This window comes from Mobula birostris, chromosome 14 (genome assembly GCF_030028105.1).
Source record: "Mobula birostris isolate sMobBir1 chromosome 14, sMobBir1.hap1, whole genome shotgun sequence".
NCBI lineage: Eukaryota > Metazoa > Chordata > Chondrichthyes > Myliobatiformes > Myliobatidae > Mobula > Mobula birostris.
In genome coordinates this window covers 99,447,294-99,466,977 of record NC_092383.1, presented here as the reverse complement: position 1 = coordinate 99,466,977, position 19,684 = coordinate 99,447,294, and the positions used below count along the sequence as shown (strand labels likewise).

At 47.3% G+C, this 19,684-nt stretch overlaps 1 protein-coding gene across 6 annotated transcripts in view; it reads right to left on the bottom strand.

Annotated features, from left to right (window-relative positions):
* Positions 1–19,684, bottom strand: part of LOC140210158 (ubiquitin carboxyl-terminal hydrolase 2-like) — a 52,428-nt gene that overhangs the window by 29,382 nt on the left and 3,362 nt on the right. For all 6 annotated transcript variants that reach the window (XM_072279058.1, XM_072279054.1, XM_072279059.1 and 3 more), the window contains 4 exons: positions 15,252–16,119; positions 12,475–12,534; positions 3,021–3,144; positions 1,334–1,445 (listed from right to left, as the gene is read on the bottom strand). In XM_072279058.1, coding sequence (XP_072135159.1) covers positions 1,334–1,445; positions 3,021–3,144; positions 12,475–12,534; positions 15,252–16,085 — 1,130 coding nt within the window. In that variant the 5' untranslated portion in view covers positions 16,086–16,119. The remainder of the gene's footprint in view (positions 1–1,333; positions 1,446–3,020; positions 3,145–12,474; positions 12,535–15,251; positions 16,120–19,684) is intronic.

Sequence of the window (19,684 nt, the reverse complement as noted above, 5' to 3'; positions counted from 1 at the left end):
GACAGTTGTGGTCATCATTTTGCAGACACCAGGGTCCAATTGGAGAGGGTAAGGGGAGACCAGTGAGAAAATGATAGATAATAACTTAAGAGGCTAAGGTTAGAGATGGGGAGTAGTTGAGGATTAAAGGATCTTTTTCAGGCGCAAGGGCTCTAACTAGCAATGTGCCACAGATATTAGTGCTCGCAACTGCACTACTTACAATGAATCTCCTTGATGATGGGACCAACAACATCTTCTCCAGTTCCAAGATTGGAATGAGTTACGAGGAGGGTAGGGCTGTCAGTGAAGGGGCAGAGAGAGTACCTCATGGGGAAGGAGGTCTTCACTCATTCCTGATTCAGGATCAGGTCAGCACCGAGAAAGAGAAGGTTCAGACCCCAGGAGGGCCACTGCTGATGCCCGTATCATAATCTCTTGGAACTCGGTTGTTTCAGAGGGCACCAGAGGGTTAACCACGTTGGGGCTCTGGAGGCACATTGGCAGCAGACCAGATGAGCAAGGCAGATGTTTCTCCTTATGGAACATTGGTCAACCAGAGGGAGATTTTGTGTTCAATGTTACAGTCAAAGTTTGCACAGACCAAAACACACATATTCTTACATAAACCTACCCTAAATCTCTAAGTCTCCTTACATTATCACTATCCAGCCGGGTTTTGTTGATCACGATTGAATTTTTAACTGAATTTGGATTCCCAGCCAATTTACAATGAATCCCTAATTAGACCTGGGACATTGGATTGTTAACTTAGCTTCTGTCACTAGACCAGTAATTGAACTGCTGTGTTCACACAATACTCTTCAGTCTTGAAAAGCAGAGCACTGTGGACAAAGGCTGGTTGTAGAGGAATGTGGTGTCCCCATATACTGAATACAGGAGATCAGCACGCGGAAACGGCAAATTATTCCCACATCTCACTGTTGGTTGGTGTTTACTATGGAAGGGAGGGTGTAACAGGGGGGAAGGGTCAGTAGCAATGGAAAGAGTGTTGGTGGGACCTCACCTGGAGCACAGACACAGTGTTCCCCCTCTGTCTAAGGAGGTCCACATGCACTAGGGGTGACTGGATCCATCCAGGCCAGGAAGGTCTTACCAGGAGAGGTTGAGTGAGTTCCTTCATCATCACTGTCTAATTACGGGAACTCCCTTTGTAACAGAGGACTGCAGTGGCATAAGAAGACAACGCACCCCAACCTTATCATGGGCAGCCAAGGATGAACGATAAATTCTGCTACATCAATGTCCCAGGAGACGGGGGAGGTACACAAGAAGAGACAGGTTCAGCAGGAAGATGGAGTGATTGACAGGGTTGGGAGCCTCCACAGCTTACCTGTATCCAATGAAGTGTGGAACAAATCTCTGGAATGTCTGGAGGAAGCGCAATGGACTGACAGAACCTGAGCTTACGGGGTCCCAAAGAGCAGCAATCAGATCGGCAAAGGCTATAAGGGGCAAGAGAAGAGATAATGGAGGCAGGGGAGGGGCAGAAGACAAGCGAGACAGGGAGGGAGAGATAGAGGGAGATTCAAACAGGGAGAAAAAGAAAAAGGAAACAAAGCAGAGGGAAAGGGAAGGAGAGGTAGTGGTGGTAGAGGGAGAGTGAGGGAGGGTGGGGGGAAGAGAGAAAGAGGGGAAAATATAAAGAGATGACAAAATGGAAAAACAAAACAATTTCACACGAGCAAAGTGGAAAAAAATACATTAGCCTAAGTAAGAAATATACAACCAACAACATACAGAGGAAATATTTTTCTCCAAAATAAAAGAACTGCTACTGTTCCTTGCAATATATACGGAGACCAGTGCTCCCTATATTGAATATGGGATCTCATATACCCTTTAATGTACATGGGGACCTATGTTCCCTGTAATATCCACAGGGACCAATGCTCCCTATATTGTACACAAGGGCTGAAATAGCCTGTAATATACACATAGATTGATGATCCCTGCAATATACAGTGTCTGTATCTCCCTGTATATAGTGTATCTCCCTGTACATACACCGCGTCTGTATCTCCCTGTATATAGTGTATCTCCCTGTATATACACCGTGGCTGTATCTCCCTGTACATACACCGCGTCTGTATCTCCCTGTATATACACCGCGTCTGTACTTCCATGCAGACACCACGTATCTCACTGTATATACACTGTGTCCGCATCTCCCTGTATATAGTGTCTGTATCTCCCTGTATATATACCGTGTCTGTATCTCCCTGTATATAGTGTCTGTATCTCCCTGTATATACACCATGTTCGTATTTCCTTGTGTACACACGTCTGTACCTCCCTGTATACACACCGTGTCTATATCTCTCTGTATTTACACCATGTCTGTATCTCCCCGTATATACACCGTGTTCGTATCTCCCTGTACATACACCGTGTCTGTACTTCCATGCAGACACCACGTATCTCACTGTATATACACTGTGTCCGCATCTCCCTGTATATAGTGTCTGTATCTCCCTGTATATATACCGTGTCTGTATCTCCCTGTATATAGTGTCTGTATCTCCCTGTATATACACCATGTTCGTATTTCCTTGTGTACACACGTCTGTACCTCCCTGTATACACACCGTGTCTATATCTCTCTGTATTTACACCATGTCTGTATCTCCCCGTATATACACCGTGTTCGTATCTCCCTGTACATACACCGTGTCTGTACTTCCATGTATATACACCGTGTCTGTATCTCCCTGTATATACACCGTGTCCGTATCTCCCTGTATACACACCGTGTCTGTACCTCGCTCTATACACACCGTGTCTGTATCTCCCTGTATATACACCGTGTCTGTATCTCCCTGTATATACACCATGTATCTCCCTGTATATACACCGTGTCTGTATCTCTCTGTATCTCCCTGTATACACACTGTATCTGTATTTCACTGTTTATATACAATGTCTGTATCTCCCTGTATATACAACACGTCTGTATCCCTGTATATATATTTTGTCTGATTTCCCTGTACATTACATCACCCCATTCACATTCTTCTTACCATCCATCAGTTCACAATGTTTCTTTCCCAATCCATTTACATCCAGCCGATACTCCTTCTGGATGCAGTACTCCCGCAGTTCCCTGGTGTTGCTCAGACACTGGAGAATAGCATTCATGAAACACTGTGGAACCAAACGCTCTATGTCAGTTCAGTGAGCTGAACAGACTCATTGGTTTTACAGCATGCTTACGGCCCTTCAGCCCAACTCTCTGCATACCAATCAAGTTCCCTATCACAACTGGATGTTTTTGCTTGCATCTGCCCCATATCCCTCTAAACTTTTCCTATTCATGTACCTGTTCAATTATCTTTTGAACATTGTAATTTTAATCCACCTTTGAAGCTGCATCTTTTGTCAGCTAATTCCATAGACCCTCTTAGAAGTTGTCCCAAGTCCATCTTCAATCTTTCCCCTTTACCTTTGCCGTTTAGATTTAGACTGCCAAACCCTAGGAAACAGACTAATATCTATGTTCATGATTTTATACCCCTTAAGGTCACTCCTCAGCCTCCCACACTCCAGAGAAAAAAGAAATGCCAGTCTATCCATATACTGTAACTCAGACTCTCTAGTTCTGGTACCATCTTCGCGAATCTTGTCTGCACCCTTTCCAGCTCAGTGATACCATTCCTATAATGGGTGACTACAATTGCATACAAGTGGACAATCCAAATGGGATTTCATCAATTAACTTTACAGCTGTAACATGACATCCCAACTCCCATACTCAATGCCCTGATTGAAGAAGGCAAGAGTGCCAAAAGCCTTCTTTACCACCCTGCCACTTTCATCCCTAGGTCCTCTGTTCTACCGAGCACTACCGTTTACTGTCTAAGCTCTGTCCTAGTTTAATTCACCAAAGTGCAATACCTCACACTAGTTAGAGTTAACTTTCATCTGCTTTGGCCTACTTTCCCAGTAGATCTAGATACAAACATAAAACAGTACAGGCCCTTCGGCCCACAATGTTGGAGGACCTTTTCACCTACTCCGAGATCCATCAACCCTCCATCCCACTCTTCTTTCATTCATGTGCCTATCCAGGAGGCCCTTAAATGTCTCCAATATATCTGCCTTTGCTATTGCACCTTGCAGTGCATTCCACACTCTGACATTCCCCCTATACTTTCCTCCAATCACATTAAAAGTATGTCCACTTGTATTAGCCATTGACACCTAAGGAAAATGGCTGTGGCTGTCCACTCCTATCTATGCCTCTTATCATCTTGTACACATCTACCAAGTTGCCTCTCATCCTCCTTCAATCCAAAGAGAAAAGCCCGAGCTTGCTCAACCTTTCCTCCCAAGTCCTGTTCTCGAAGCCAGAGAGCATTCTAGTAAATCTCCTCTGCACCCTCTCTAAAGCTTCCACATCCTTCCTATGATGAGGCGATCAGAATTGAACACAATACTCCGTGTGGTCTAACCATTTATAGAGCTGCAACGTTACCTTGTGGCTCTAGAAATCAATTCCTGCCTCCCCCCCCATTAATGAAGGCCAACACACACATCTTAACCACCCTATCAACTTGCTCAGCAACTTTGAGGGATGTGTGGACTCTGAATCCAAGATCCCCCTGTCCCTCCACACTGCTAAGAGTCCTACAGTAACCTTGTATTCTGCCTTCAAGCTTGACCTTCCCAAGTGTATCACTTCACACTTTCCCACATTGTACTCCATCTGTCACTTTTCAGCCTGGCTCTGAGTAGTAGGCAATAGTAAATTCATACAGGGAATAATGAATTCTTGGTTCTGTTACACAGTAGAGAGATGGGGGGGGGGGGTGAACATGTAATTGTGAGATATAGGGGGCCAACGGAAGCCAGCAACAGACTCAATAGGCCCAAGTCACTATCGTCAGTGAACTCATACCTGTTTACTTTCCTAGCAACGGCTTCAGAAAACTCCTGGACAAAAGTTTACCGTTGAACAAATGTACACTTTATTAGATAACTCCTGTGTGTTTGTGCTCTCCTGTTGCTGTAGCCCATCCACTAAAGGTTTGACGTGTTGTGCATTCTGAATGCTTTTCTGCACACTGTTGTTACACGTGGTTATTTGAGCTTACTGCCACTTTCCTGCCAGCTTCAACCAGTCCAGCCATTCTCCTCTGACCTCTCTCATTAACAGGGCGCTTTTGCCCACAGAATTGCCATTCACTGGTTACTGTTTCTCACACCAGACTCTGTAAACTCTAGAGACTGCTGTGCATGAAAATTGTAGGAGAGCAGCAGTTTCTAAGATACTCAAACCACCCCATCTAGCATCAACAATCATCCCACAGGTAGTCACTTAGATCACATTTCTTACCCATCCTGATGTTTGATGTGAATAACATATTTGTATTAACAAGGTGTACCGACGTACCTCATAAGGTGGCTACTGTGTGTATAAGGTGACAGTGGAACTGCACACAGCTCATCACAGTTTGTCAGACATGGCTATAAGAGGGGACTATATTGGCTCCCCTTCTGTTTACCCTTCGTACCTCAGACTTTAGATACAACACTGAGTCATATCATCTGCAGAAATTCTCTGATGACTCAGCAATAGTTGGGTGTATAACGAGAATGGGAGAATGAACACAGGGCCCTGGTGGAGGACTTTGTCAAATGGTGCAAGCTGAATCAACTGCAGCTGAACATCAGTAAGACAAGTAGATGGTGATGGTCTTCAGGGAGACCAAGCAGCACTGCTCCCTGTTGCTACTGATGGTGAGGACCTACAAGTACCTGGGGGTGCACATGGATGACAGACTTGAGTGGAGCAGAGGCTGTGTATAAGAAAGGCCAGCGTTACCTCTACTTCCTGAGGAGAATGAGGTCCTTTGGAGTATACATGTTCTACCAGTCTGCTGTCATCAGTACAATCTTCTACGCTATGGTATGCTGGGGCAATGGCATCAAAATGGGTGATGCCAGTAGGCTCAATAAAGTGATTAGAAAGGCTGGCTGTGTCACAGGAGTCAATCTGGACACCATGGAGGCTGTGGTAGAACAAAACCCTGGCAATTCTGGACAATGTTTCTCACCCTCTGCATGCCACCTTGGCTGAACAGAAGAGCACTTTCAGCAATAGGCTAAGACAAATACACTGCTCCAAAGAGCGCTATACGAGATTATTCTTACCCTCGGCTATTCTCTGTAATGAGTCCACCTATAGCAGAGGAAGTGATACCCCCCTCCTGTTAGACTGCTTCAGGTAACTTACTTTTCATTCTTTCTTACTTCTAATATTTATATATTTGTATATCTGCACACTCGTAATGCGACTGTGACTCTAATTTCCTTTGGGATTAATAAAGTATCTATCTACTATCTATCTTAAAATGTAGCTGCTTTAGCTTGGCATTTCAAAAGGCTTCCTCACTCTATATCGGGTAGAGGTAGTGGGGAGTAAAGTGTTTGTAGATATGAAATACAGTAGCATAAAAATAATGAATACTAAATCATGGATTGGGGAACAATTGCTCTGGGACAAGTGACATTCCTGTTCATGTCAGCTCGCAATAAAGAGAAAGCTTGTTCTGGAGGTAAACCCCAGGCTCGATGCCATCTTGCCATCTACATCTGCATCCTGTCAATGCCCGTTGTAACTATATGACAAGCTTCTATGCTATCCACAACCCTCCTGCCATCTGCATAACTAACTCACCCTTCCACTTGCTCATTCAAATCATGAAGAGCAGAATACACTCCACCTACAATCAACCTCCACCTTCCGTGGGCAAGCTAATTCTAAATCCATGCTGCCGTTTCCTTGGATCCGATATCTTCTAGCTTTCTGAATGAGACTATCATATTCTGAATGACCCTTGCAGAATGCATTACTACAATCCTTATACACTACATCACTACTCTACATTAGTATAGTGGAAGGTATCCCCACTTTCACGCAGGAAATCAGGGTCTGATTCCCGAACTTTTGGGTTCCAGCAGTTAGCGCGATGGTAGTACAGCTCAGAGTTTCCTTTGGGTGCTCCTGTTTCCTCCCATAGTCCAAAGACTATGTAGGTTAGTAGGTTAATTAGTTATTGTAAATTGACCTGTGAATAGGCTAGGGTTAAATAGGTGGGCTGCTGGGCCTGTTCCATACTGTACCTCTAAATAAAATAAAACTTGTTTTGTAACTTCAGGCTCTGAGACACAACCTGCCCCTCACAAAGCCATGTTGACTATCTGTAATCAGACCATGCTTCTCCAAATGCTTGTAAATCCTGCCCCTAAGAATCCTCCCCAATAGTTTACCCACCACTGACGTAAGATTCAGTGGTCTATAATTTCAGGATTGTCCCTATTACTTTCTTAAACAAATGCATAACTTTTGTCATCCTCCAGTCTGGTACTACTTCTGTGACCAATGAGGATGCAAAACTCTCTGTCAATGGTGCGGCAATATGTATCCTCACTTCCTGTATAAACCTGAGGTATAGTTTGCCTGCCTCCAGGGACTTATCTGTGCTAATATTTTCAAAAGATCCAATACATCCTCTTTCTTAACCTCAACATCTTCCAGCACATTAGCCTATTCTACACTGACCTCACATTTGTCCCCTCACTGGTGAATAAGGACCTCCTCTATGTTTCTTCTTATAGTTCTGATCAGTCCTACCCTCATTTCTAATCATCCTCCTGTTCTTTGTGTATGTGTACAATGCCTTCAAATTTCCTTAATCATACTCACCAAGGCCACAAAATCATCCAAATCATTGACATATAACATGAAAAGAAAAGGTCCCAACATCGACCAATGGAACACCACTCCAACCAGTCAACCAGAAAAGGCCCCTTTATTCCCACTCTTTGCCTCCTGCCACACAGCCAGTTCTCTATCCATGTTTCCTGGCTCTTACCTTGTTTAGCAGCCTCATGTGTGGCACCCTTGACAAAGGCCCTCTGAAAATCTAGGTAAACAACATCCACCGACTCTCCTTTGTCTGTTATTTCCTCAAAGAATTCCAGCAGGTTTACCATGCAAAATTTCCTCTGAAGGAAACCATACTGACTTCAGCCTATTTTATAATGTGTTTCCAAGTACCCCAAAGCCTCACCCTTAATAATGGACTCCAACATCTTCCCAACCACTGAAGTCAGGCTAACTGGCCTATAAGTTCCTTTCTTCTGCCTCCCTCCCTTCTTAAAGAGTAGAGTGACACGTAATTTTTCTGTCCTCCAGAACCATTCCAGAATCCAGTGATTCTTGAAAGATCAACACTAATGCCTCCACAATCTCTTCAGCTACCTCTTCCATCAATTCCTTATTAGTTTTTTAGTTGTTTTCTTCTGGTTTTTAAAAGCATCCCAATCGTCAAACATAACCACTAATCTTTGTTGTGTTATATCCCCTCTCTTCTCCTTTTATGCTGTCTTTGACTTCCCTTGTCAATCACAGTTGCCTCATCCTCTGCTGAGAATGCTTCTTCTTTGGGATGTACAGTATGTATCCTGTGCCTTCCAAATTGCCCCCAGAAACTCCAGTTATTGCTGCTCTGCCATCATCCCTACTAGTGTTCCCTTCCAAACAACTTTGACCAATCCCTCTCTCTTGCCACTGTAATTCCCTTTACTCCACTGAAATACTGATACATCAAACCACATAACACCCAATCCAGAATTGCCTTTCCTCTGCTGGGCTCAACCAGAAATTGCTCTAAAAAGCTATCTCATTGGCATTCTACAAATTCCAAGTCTTGGAATCCAGCACCAACCTGATTTTCCAAATCTATCTGCACATTGAAATTCTCCATGTCTATCGTAACAATGCCCTTTTTAAATGCCTTTTCAACCTCCTGTTGTAATCTGTATCCCACATCCTGGCTACTGTTTGGAGGCCTGTATATTTCTCCTAACAGGATCTTTTTACACTTGCAGTTTCTTAACTCTACCCACGAGGATTCTACATTTTCTGAATCTATGTCTTTCAGCTCCCTGTACTCACTTCGCAGAACCTCTTCCCGTTTTATACCTATGCCTTTGGTGCCAATGTGCACCATGACCTCTGGCTGCTCACCCTCCCCATTGAGAATATTCTGCAGCCACTCTGAGGCATCCTTGACCCTAGTACCTAAGAGGCAACGCCTCTTGGTGTCTCTTTCATGACTACAGAAGCTCCTGTATGGCCCCTATCAAGTCTCTTAACACTATCACTCTACCTGATATTACCCTTCCCTGCTATGCCTCAGAGCTAGGATTATGGCTAATTCCCAATTAAATACTTTCCCATATGGTTTTCTCTGATCTTTGTCCATAATTATGCAAAAGGTTGTGGTCCAAAATTTTTGCCCAAGAAATCTGTCACCTGACCAGGTCCATGGCCTAGTACTAGATCCCATGTGGCCTCTGCTCTAGTCTGCCTGTCCATATATTAGGTTAGGAATCCTTCCCAGACGCCTATCAAATTCTGCCCCTCATAAACATCTTGCACTAAGGAGTTGCTAACCAATATTAGGAAGTTGAAATCACCCATGACAACAACCCAGTTATTTTTGCACCTCTCCAAAATGTTCTTACCCCATCTGTTCCTCAGTGTCTCTGCTGCTATTGGGGTGGTGGGGTTAGAGGATCTATAGAATACTCCCAATAGAGGGAATATTTCCTTCCTATTTCTCTGACTTCCATGCACACTGACTGAGTAGGCAATCTCTCCACAATGTCCTTTCTTTCTACAGCCGAGATACAATCTGTTAGCAATACCATTCCTCCACCTTGTTTACTTCCCTCCCTGTCTCTTCTGAAATATCTGAACACCAGAACATCCAGTAGCCGTTCCTGCCCTTGTAACAGCCAAGTCTATGTAATGACCACAACATCATAGTACCCTGTACTGACTGTGCTTTAAATTGTTCTCGCATTAAACACGTTTTAACCTCTCTGACTGACTGCATTCCTGTTCTATCCAAAGTCTATTTATCTTCACAGTCTCTCTACAGATTGCATCTACCTTTACACCAACTGCTCCATCCTCTGGGCTCCCATTCCCCTGCCAAACTAGGTTAAACTTTTCCCATCAGCCCTAGCAAACCTGCCTGTAAGGTAGGTAGCCTGTCCTCATTGTACAGGTCATACTTTCCTCAGAAGAGATCCCAACGATCCATAAATCTAAATCTTGTCCCTGCGCTTATTCCTCACACATTCATTTGCCATATTCCTTTGTAATTAAAAAAAAATCTTCTTCACTGGTGTCATGCACAAATTTATTAACATTGCTAAGCACATTAACTCATAATTTGTTAATAAAGAGAAAACAACAGCTCTGATCCCTGTGACATCCCACTGGTTACAGGCCTCCAATCTGAATAGCAACCCTCCCTCTATATCCTACCACCAAGCAAATTGCGTATCCAGTTGGTTACACCAGTTGAATATATCATCCTCCATGGCTAGGATAACCTTCACAGTCTCAGCTATCACTGACGAGGCTGCCAATGTTGCCCACTTCCCCAGCTGCCTGCCGGGAGCGAGCCACAGAGTGAAAAGGTCCCTTAGATCCAACCTGTACATGCCAACCACACATCCTCCCTGCTCGTCTCAGTTGCTTGTGTTCATCCCATAACCCTACAAGCCCCTCTCCTCTGAGGCATCTCATCAAATGTATCCGCCTCGGCCACTTCCTCTGTCAGGGTGTGTGCTCTTGAATCGCTGCAGTATGTGATGTCAGTGCTCTCAACTCTTTCTCAACTGACTCAAACCCCTTTCAATGTAGTTATCCTTCTTCTCTCTACACAGACGCTGACTATTCTCCAGCATGCCCTGATTTTACTAATGCTCCACCCCATCGCCTGCTCTAACCTGCTGACTTTCCTGCAGTGTTCCAGTGAGATTCACCATGAGCTTGAGGAGGATCACCTCATCTTCTAACTAGACATACATTGACTTCAACTATTTCAGATAACCAGGCATTCCAGTTTGTCTCAGAATTGGCTAGACCTGATCCACCTGCAATGTAATCCAGTTTTTCTCTCTCTGTACACGCTGCCTGATGTGGCAAGCATTCCTAAGTCTCTACAACTTCACATTTTTGGTGATTATCATGCTCTGCAACTCATAGTTCACATAATCTTTCCTTCCCCTCTCCCACCTCCTCATTCACTCCCCTCTATTTACCTGTTATCCACACATATCAGCTGGGATTAGCCATCCTTCTTCCGTTCCCTCCCAGCCAGGACCACCAGCCTTGATGACATCCAGATCCCCGGTTCCGCCTCTTCCCACCCCTGCACATCTCTGTATCTTCAGATGGCTTTGATTTCAGACCTACTGTGACCTGGAACATTAGCTCTCCCCACAGACTCGACTCATCCCTAGCATTCCCTAAAGGCCCAATCAACAAAAACACTGTAATGGCAGTAAGACCATTCAGTACCTCTAGCTGATCCAATCTTGGACAATGTCGTCCTTCCCCACCACCATCTACCATCTCTGTCTTGAGTACAATCAGTGACTCCACTTCCACAGGTGGGAGGTTCCAGAGCTGCCATCCCCTCAAAGAAATTTCTCTTCACTTCCTCCTGAAGCGGATGATCCCTTATCTCAACATATGCCCTAGATTCCCCTGAATACCCTCTCAGCAGCCACCCCATCAATTTCCCTGGAAGCCTATATGCTTCACAAGTTCACCCCTCATTTCCATGTGTCCATTTTCTTTAGCTCTGGTTCACACATCGCCCCATCCACCGTGGGGTTCAGCCCAGGGAACCTTCTCTGCACAGCTCCAACACAAGTCCACTGCTCCTTCAGGACCAGACCAAAGCTGTTTGCTGTGAAATTGCATCAGGACTCCCACTTTTATATTCTACACCCTTTGCAACTTTGCCTTTGCCTTCCTGATCACTTGCTGAACATCTAGGCCAACTCTATGTGCTTCATGCACTGGACTTCCCAATCCCTCTGCAGTGCAGTCTCTACTTTCACCCCATTCTGATTGTTCTTCTGTCCTCATATTACAGTGGATGACCTCAAATACACCCCATCTGCCAACTTTCACACACCTGTTTAACCTATCTAGATCCCTCTGCAGACTCTCAGTGCCCCCAATACTGGAGAACACACTGATCCTTGTCTCATCAGCAGGTCTGGCTCAGTTGCACTCAGCTGCTGCCTCCCAGAGCTTAAATAGTTGAGGCCCTGCACTGACCCCCGTGGCCCCATTGGGTACTGACCCTCCTGCAAGCCGAAAATGACCCGTGTAACCTGACTCTAGTGAAGAGGACCACTGTTCGTGCCCAGTGCCTTGCACTACTGTGTAGTCACAAACCCTCCTATTTCCTCTCTCTTTATTGTCCTCTCATTTACATGCTCCCCCCCGCCCCGATCTCCCAGTTATATGCTTCCCTCTATGTCTTCCACTTTACACTCTCCCCTGTCATCTTCTCATTTACATGCTCCCTCTTATTCCCCTGGTAACGTGTCCTCCCATTCACACAAGGTCACTCCTGCTCCCTTCAGTCTCACCGTATTTCCAAGGTTCCTAAGTCCAATTTGACCATTGCCGATGGAGATGATCATATCCCTCTGGAAAATAAAAGAGAATAAAAGGACAAACTGATGGATGTGCTGCGTATTTAACATACCAGTACATCCAAAGTTAACAAATGAGGATTGTTTTATCTTGAAACTGAGATCGAGATGACCAGCATTTATTGCCATCCCTCGTTACCCTGGAGACAGCGGGGCGTGAGCTACCTTTCTGACCTGCTGACATCTTCTGGTGAAGAGGGCTGTTGGGGTGGGGGGGAAATTCCAGGATGTAGACCCAGTGACAGGGAAGGACCATTGATATATTTCCCCGTATGGAATGCGAAGGGCTTGGAGTGGAACCCGCATGTGGTGTTGGAAGGGAGTGTTTGGAGGGAGAGGGGACAAAGGGGGGGTGTTAATGGAGGCTGAGGGAAGGAGTGCTTAAGGTGGTGGAAGAAGTGTTTAGGGAGCCGATTGAGCGTTTGCTTTGTCCTGGAGTGTAATGACCTTCTTTACAGTTGTTGGAGTTGCCCTCACCCGGCAAGAGGACAATGTTCCATCACACTCCCCACTCGTGAATGTGGGAAAGGCATTGAGGTGTGAGGAGGTGAGTCAATCCCACAGGATCCCCGGTCTCTGAGCTGATGGGAGAGAGGTGCTGATGGGGGAGAGGTGTTGATGGGAGAGAGGTGCTGATGGGGGAGAGGTGTTGATGGCGACAGGTGTTGGGGAGAGGAGGTGAGTTACTCCCACAGGATCCCCAGTCTCTGAGCTGCTCCTGTAGACACGGTGTTGATGTGACTGGTCCAGTTGAGTTTCTGGTCAGTGGTGACCCCATGACGTTAATGGTGGGGACTTGATGATGGGAATGTCAGATACTCACTTGTTGGAGATGGTCACTGCCCGGTACCTGTGTGTGTGTGTGACTGCTACTTGTCACTTCTCAGCGTGTGTCTGAATGTTGCCTGGGTCTTGTTGCAAGCATGGGCTGCTTCACCTGCTGAGGTGGGAATGGAACTGAACATTGTGCAATGCTCTGTGACCAACAGGAAGTCAGGGAGAGCTCTGGTCACAGTAAGTTTCACTTGTTGAGGAACTATGAAGCAGGTGAGTGGGAGCAGATTGGCGAAGGATGCCTTGAAGGGGCAAAAACCTGTGGAGAGAAGAGAGCTAATAGGTCAGAGGAGCAAACCAGTGTCAGCAGACTTGCTGTGACACCCACCCATCCAGCCAGTGTCAGGGAGAGGCAGGAAAAAGCAGGAAAGGCCTGGCAGACCCTGACAGTGCAGCTCCTCGAATCAGTGGTGTGACTCACGTGATATTGCTTTATTGCTGTTTGCAGATGATATAAAGACTGGTGGAGGGGCAGGTAGTGTTGAGGAAACAGGGAGGCTGCATAAGGGCTTAAACAGATCAGGAGAGTGGGCAAGAAAGTGGCAAATGAAATACAATGTTGGAAAATGTATGGTCATGTGCTTTAGTAGAAGAAATAAATGTGCAGACTATTTTCTAAACAGGGAGAAAATCCAAAGATTGAGATGCAAAGGAACTTGGGAGCCCTCGTGCAAAAGGTTATCTTGCAGGTTGAGTCCGTGGTGAGGAAGTCAAATGCAATGTTAGTATTCCTTTCAAGAGGTCTAGAATACGAGAGCAGGGATATGATGCTGAAGCTTTCTAGTGAGGCCTCACCTTGAGTACTGTGAACAGTTTTGGGCTCCTTATCTAAGAAAAGTTGTGCTGACATTGGAGAGGGCTCAGAGGAGGTTTACAAGGATGATTCCAGGAATGAAAGGGTTATCACATAAGGAATGTCTGATGGCTTTGGGCCTGTACTCTCTGGAATTTAGAAGGATGAGGGGGGATCTCATTGAAGCCTTTCAAATGTTTAAAAGCCTAGACAGATTAGACATGGAAAGGATGTTTCCCATGGTGGGGGAATCCAGGACAAGAGGCACAGCCTCAGGATAGAGGGGCATCCATTTAAAACAGAGATGCACAGAAATTTATTTAGCCAGAGGGTGGTGAATTTGTTACCACTGGCAGCTGTGGAGGTCAGGTCGTTGGGTGTACTTAAGGCAGAGATTGATAGTTCTTGATGGGCCACTGCATCAAAGGTTACGGGGAGAAGGCCGGGGAGTGGGGCTGAGGATCAGCCATGATTGAATGGCAAAACAGACTAGGTGGGCCAATGGCCTAATTCTGCTCCTACACCTTATGGTCTTATGGATATTAGCCAGTGCCATTTTTCCAGGGTGATAATGGCCAATACCAGAGGACATCCATTTAAGATGATTGCAGGAAAATCTATGAGATGTCAAAGGTAGGTTTTTACACAGAGTGCTAGGTACCTGGAGTGTATTGCTGGAGGTGGTAGTTGAGGCTGATACAATACGGACATTTACGAGACCCTTAGATTGGTACATAGGTGAAAGAAAAATAAGAGTAAGGATTCTATAGGAGGGAGAGGTTAGATTGATCATGGAGTAGGTTTATATACATTGTCACAGCATATTGGGCCGAAGGATCTGTAATGTTCTGTGTTCTATGTAACCAGACATGGTGGGTGCTCTGAATCATAAGGAGCTGGGGACACAGAGAAGCCCAAGGGGCACTGTGGTCCACCAGAGATTGGAAACCAGTTGGGGGAGGTAGAGGTGAGGGTGAAAAGTGGGGTGAGTGGCCAGGGCTGGGGACCGAGGCGGGCGGTTAGAGTGAGCTCGGCAGCTGACCACCCCCTGCAACCAGCTGATGAAGGGCTAAGGGAGGCTCACCTGGCTCCTGTGCTGTTGCTCCTGGCTGGGGTGGGTCTGTCGGCCATGAGAGGGCGCCGCTGAGCTGCTGGAAGTCCGGGAAGTGCCAGGGAGCGGGTCCGTCAGCCCAGGCCGGATTGATCCCCCTCCTCCTCCCCCCGCCATCACCCCGGCTGGCCTCGCCTCAGGATCTCCGCGCAGCCCCCGCAGAGAGGAACTGCGCCGTAGCACGGGTGCCCGCTCCTGGGTCTCCAGCCGCCCAAGGGAGGGCGAGCGGCGGAGCTCAGGACTGGAGACCCGCTCCGAAATCTCCAACCGCCCCAGGGAGGGTGAGCGGCGGAGCTCAGGGCTAGGCAGGTTGCGCAGGCACTCCCGCACACCCCAGTGGTCCCGGGAACAGCCGGGCAAGGGCTGGGCAGGGGGCGAGGCAGAGGGAGAGGAGGAGGGGGAGGAGGAAGGGGAGGAGGAAGAGGTGGAGGAAGGTGGGTTGGGTAGCAGGGCAACTTTCATCCCCAGCGAGTGATCAGCCCGGATGGGGGCACGCTTTGTGGAGGAGCTGGAGAGGACGGGCTGCACTTGAGCCCGAGGCCGCCGACTCTTTGTCTCCAGCCTCCTCCCCCGCTGATCCAGCGGGCCAGGCCCCGGGGGCAGAGGGCGAGGCTTAGCCGGAGGCTGGCGGCTGGCAGGAGGCAGCTCGCTGGTCCTGACCCCGCGGGGGGCCATCCGCTCCTGACTGGGGTCCCTCGGTGCAGGACGGGCTGAGGCAGGCAGGGGACGGCGGGTAGGTCTTGGGGTCAGGGGAGTAGGAAGGAGGTGGCTGTGATGAGGGGAGCGGAGTGAAGAGGGCTGAGGCATCTCTCATCACGGTGAGGCTGGAGGAATGACGGCCCTGTGGAGGGAAGCAGAGCAAATACAGTCAGTGAGGCAGAGGGATTACTGACAGAGGATGTGAGGGAGCTGGACTAACATCAGTGGGGTCATAGTCAGTACACAAGTGAATGGGGAAAGAAGGGTTACTGAGGGACAGTGACACAGGGTGTTGGGGAGGGGTCTACCTAGGGACAGTCAACGTCACAGGGTGTTGGGGAAGGGTCTATCTATCGACAGTCAGTGACACAGGGTGTTGGGGAAGGGTCTACCTATCGACAGTCAGTGACACAGGGTGTTAGGGAAGGGTCTACCTATTGACAGTCAGTGACACAGGGTGTTGGGGAAGGGTCTACCTATCGACAGTCAGTGACACAGGGTGTTGGGGAAGGGTCTATCCATCGACAGTCAGTGACACAGGGTGTTGGGGAAGGGTCTATCCATCGACAGTCAGTGACACAGGGTGTTGGGGAAGGGTCTACCTATCGACAGTCAATGCCACAGGGTGTTGGGGAAGGGTCTACCTATCGACAGTCAGTGACACAGGGTGTTGGGGAAGGGTCTACCTCTCGACAGTCAGTGACACAGGGTGTTGGGGAAGGGTCTACCTATCGACAGTCAGTGACACAGGGTGTTGGGGAAGGGTCTATCTATCGACAGTCAGTGACACAGGGTGTTGCGGAAGGGTCTATCCATCGACAGTCAGTGACACAGGGTGTTGGGGAAGGGTCTACCTATTGATAGTCAGTGACACAGGGTGTTGGGGAAGGGTCTACCTATTGATAGTCAGTGACACAGGGTGTTGGGGAAGGGTCTACCTATCGACAGTCAGTGACACAGGGTGTTGGGGAAGGGTCTACCTAGGGATAGTCAATGCCACAGGGTGTTGGGGAAGGGTCTACCTATCGACAGTCAGTGACACAAGGTGTTGGGGAAGGGTCTATCTATCGACAGTCAGTGACACAGGGTGTTGCGGAAGGGTCTACCTAGGGACAGTCAGTGACACAGGGCTCGGGGGAGAGGGGTTGCTGAGGGAGTTGGATTGTCAGTGAGGATACAGTCAGTGACACAGGGTTCGTGGAGAGGGGTTACTGAGTGTGATTGTTAATGAGGATACAGTCAGTGACACAGGGTCTGTGGAGAGGGGTTACTGAGGAAACCGGATTAACATCAGTGGCGATACAGTCCAGTGACACAGGGTTTGGGGAGAGGAGTTACTCTGGGAGTTGAATTGTCAGTGGGGATACAGTCCAGTGACACAGGGTTCGGGGAGAGGAGTTACTCTGGGAGTTGAATTGTCAGTGGGGATACAGTCAGTGACACAGGGTTCGGGGAGAGGGGTTACTGAGGGAGCTGGATTGTCAGCGGCGATACAGTCAGTGACACAGGGTTCGGGGAGAGGAGTTACTCTGGGAGTTGAATTGTCAGTGGGGATACAGTCAGTGACACAGGGTTCGGGGAGAGGAGTTACTCTGGGAGTTGAATTGTCAGTGGGGATACAGTCAGTGACACAGGGTTCGGGGAGAGGGGTTACTGAGAGAGTTGGATTGTCAGCGGCGATACAGTCAGTGACACAGGGTTCGGGGAGAGGAGTTACTCTGGGAGTTGAATTGTCAGTGGGGATACAGTCAGTGACACAGGGCTTCGGGAGAGGGGTTACTGAGTGTGATTGTTAATGGGGATACAGTCAGTGACACAGGGCTCGAGGAGAGGGGTTTACTCTGGGAGTTGAATTGTCAGTGGGGATACAGTCAGTGACACAGGGCTCTGGGGGGAGAAGGGTTACTGAGTTTGATTGTCAATGGGGATACAGTCAGTGATGTAGGATGTTGGGGCAGAGGGGATACTGATGTAAAGTGTGAGGGAATTGCATTAATATCTATGAAGACACCATAGGTGTCTCAGGTTTGTGAGGGAAGTGGCAATAGGGATGCCAGGTGTGTGAGGCTGCTGAGAGTATGAGATCTGGAATAAACCCTTTACACACATGACTGTGCTGCCACACACAGCTCTCATCTACTGATCAAATTTGCAGATGACATGATATTGATCGGCCTCATTTCTAGCAGTGATGAGACAGCCTACAGAGGAGTGGTTAATACCCTGACACAACCTCAATGTCTAAAAAACAAAAGAGCTGATCATGGATAACAGGAGGAACGGAGGCTTGCCCCAATCAACATCAATGGGTCTGGAGTTGAAAAGATGAGTAGTTTCAAGTTCCTCGATATACACATCACCGAAGATCTCACCTGGACAGTACACACTGGCTTTGTGGCAAAAAAAAGCACAACAGCGTCTCTTCCACCTCAGGTGACTAAAGAAGTTTGGCGTGGTCCCTCAAATCCTCAAGACCTTCTACAGGGCACCATTGGGATCATCCTGACTGGCTGTATCACCGTCTGGTATGGGAACCACACCAACCTTGATGGCTGGGCACTGCAGAGAGTGGTACAGACAGCCCAGCGCATTTGTGGATGTGAACTGCCCTCCATTGAGGGCATTTACAGCAGCAGGTGTATAAAGAAGACCTGGAAGATCATTGGGGACACCAGTCACCCCAACCATAAACTGTTTCAGCTGCTTCCGTCTGGCAAACAGTACCACAGCATTAAAACCAGGACCAACAGGCTACGGGACAGCTTCTTTCTACAAGCCATTAGACTCTTAAATTCATGTCTGTACATTGCAACAGAGTCATAACACAAAGATTTTTACTCCCTCACAGTGTGAGATGGATGTAAGATTTAAATAAATTCAATTCAAAAATTCAATACAGTCAGGGAGCGAATGTGTACTGCAATTATAGAAATTACAGTATCAATAATTGTTTATGGCTGACAAGTGAAATTTATTTCTTTTCCATCTAAGTTCTGATCAACTGCAGAAAAAAGGAAGTGTTATATATATGAACCAGCTGCATCTTAGTTGCAAGGAAGTGTGAAGCAGCTATCTGTGATGGAGTGGCAGAACTCTATGTAAATGGAGAAGGGTTAGGACTCTGGGTTTAGAGGGATGTAGTATCCCTGTAGCAGAACACATGACGTCAGCACGTGGGGACGGTGCATCATTCCCGGAGCAAGTGATTGTTAATTTTTATTACGGGGGGGAGGGTGTAACAATGGGGAAGGATCAGTGGTAGCAAATAAGGTGTTGGTGGAACCTCACCTGGAGTGCATCGAAGGAGGGGATCTCTCAGTGTTGGGGGGCAGTGCAGAGGAGGGTGACTGAGTCCATCCCAGGTGGTCTCACCAAGTGAGGCTGAGGATAGTGGGGCAGTGCTAGCTGGAGATTAGACCGACAGTTGATTCCAAAAACTGGGGATGCTGAGGAGGCCAGACCAGGGATGTTGGGGAGATGGCTTTGGTCTGTGAGTCACCTGATTCAGATTGGTTTGACAATATTCATAGAGTTTAGAAGACTTAGAGGTGATCATTCTATAACACATGATTCTGAGGAGATCAAGAGTGCAAATGCTCAAAGGATAAACACTCTGAAGAATCTCAGTGTGAGGAAATGGAGTGCCTGGGAGACCGAGCAGAGAGGGAGCAGATACCATTTGATATACAAAGCTTGGAGCTGTGTTG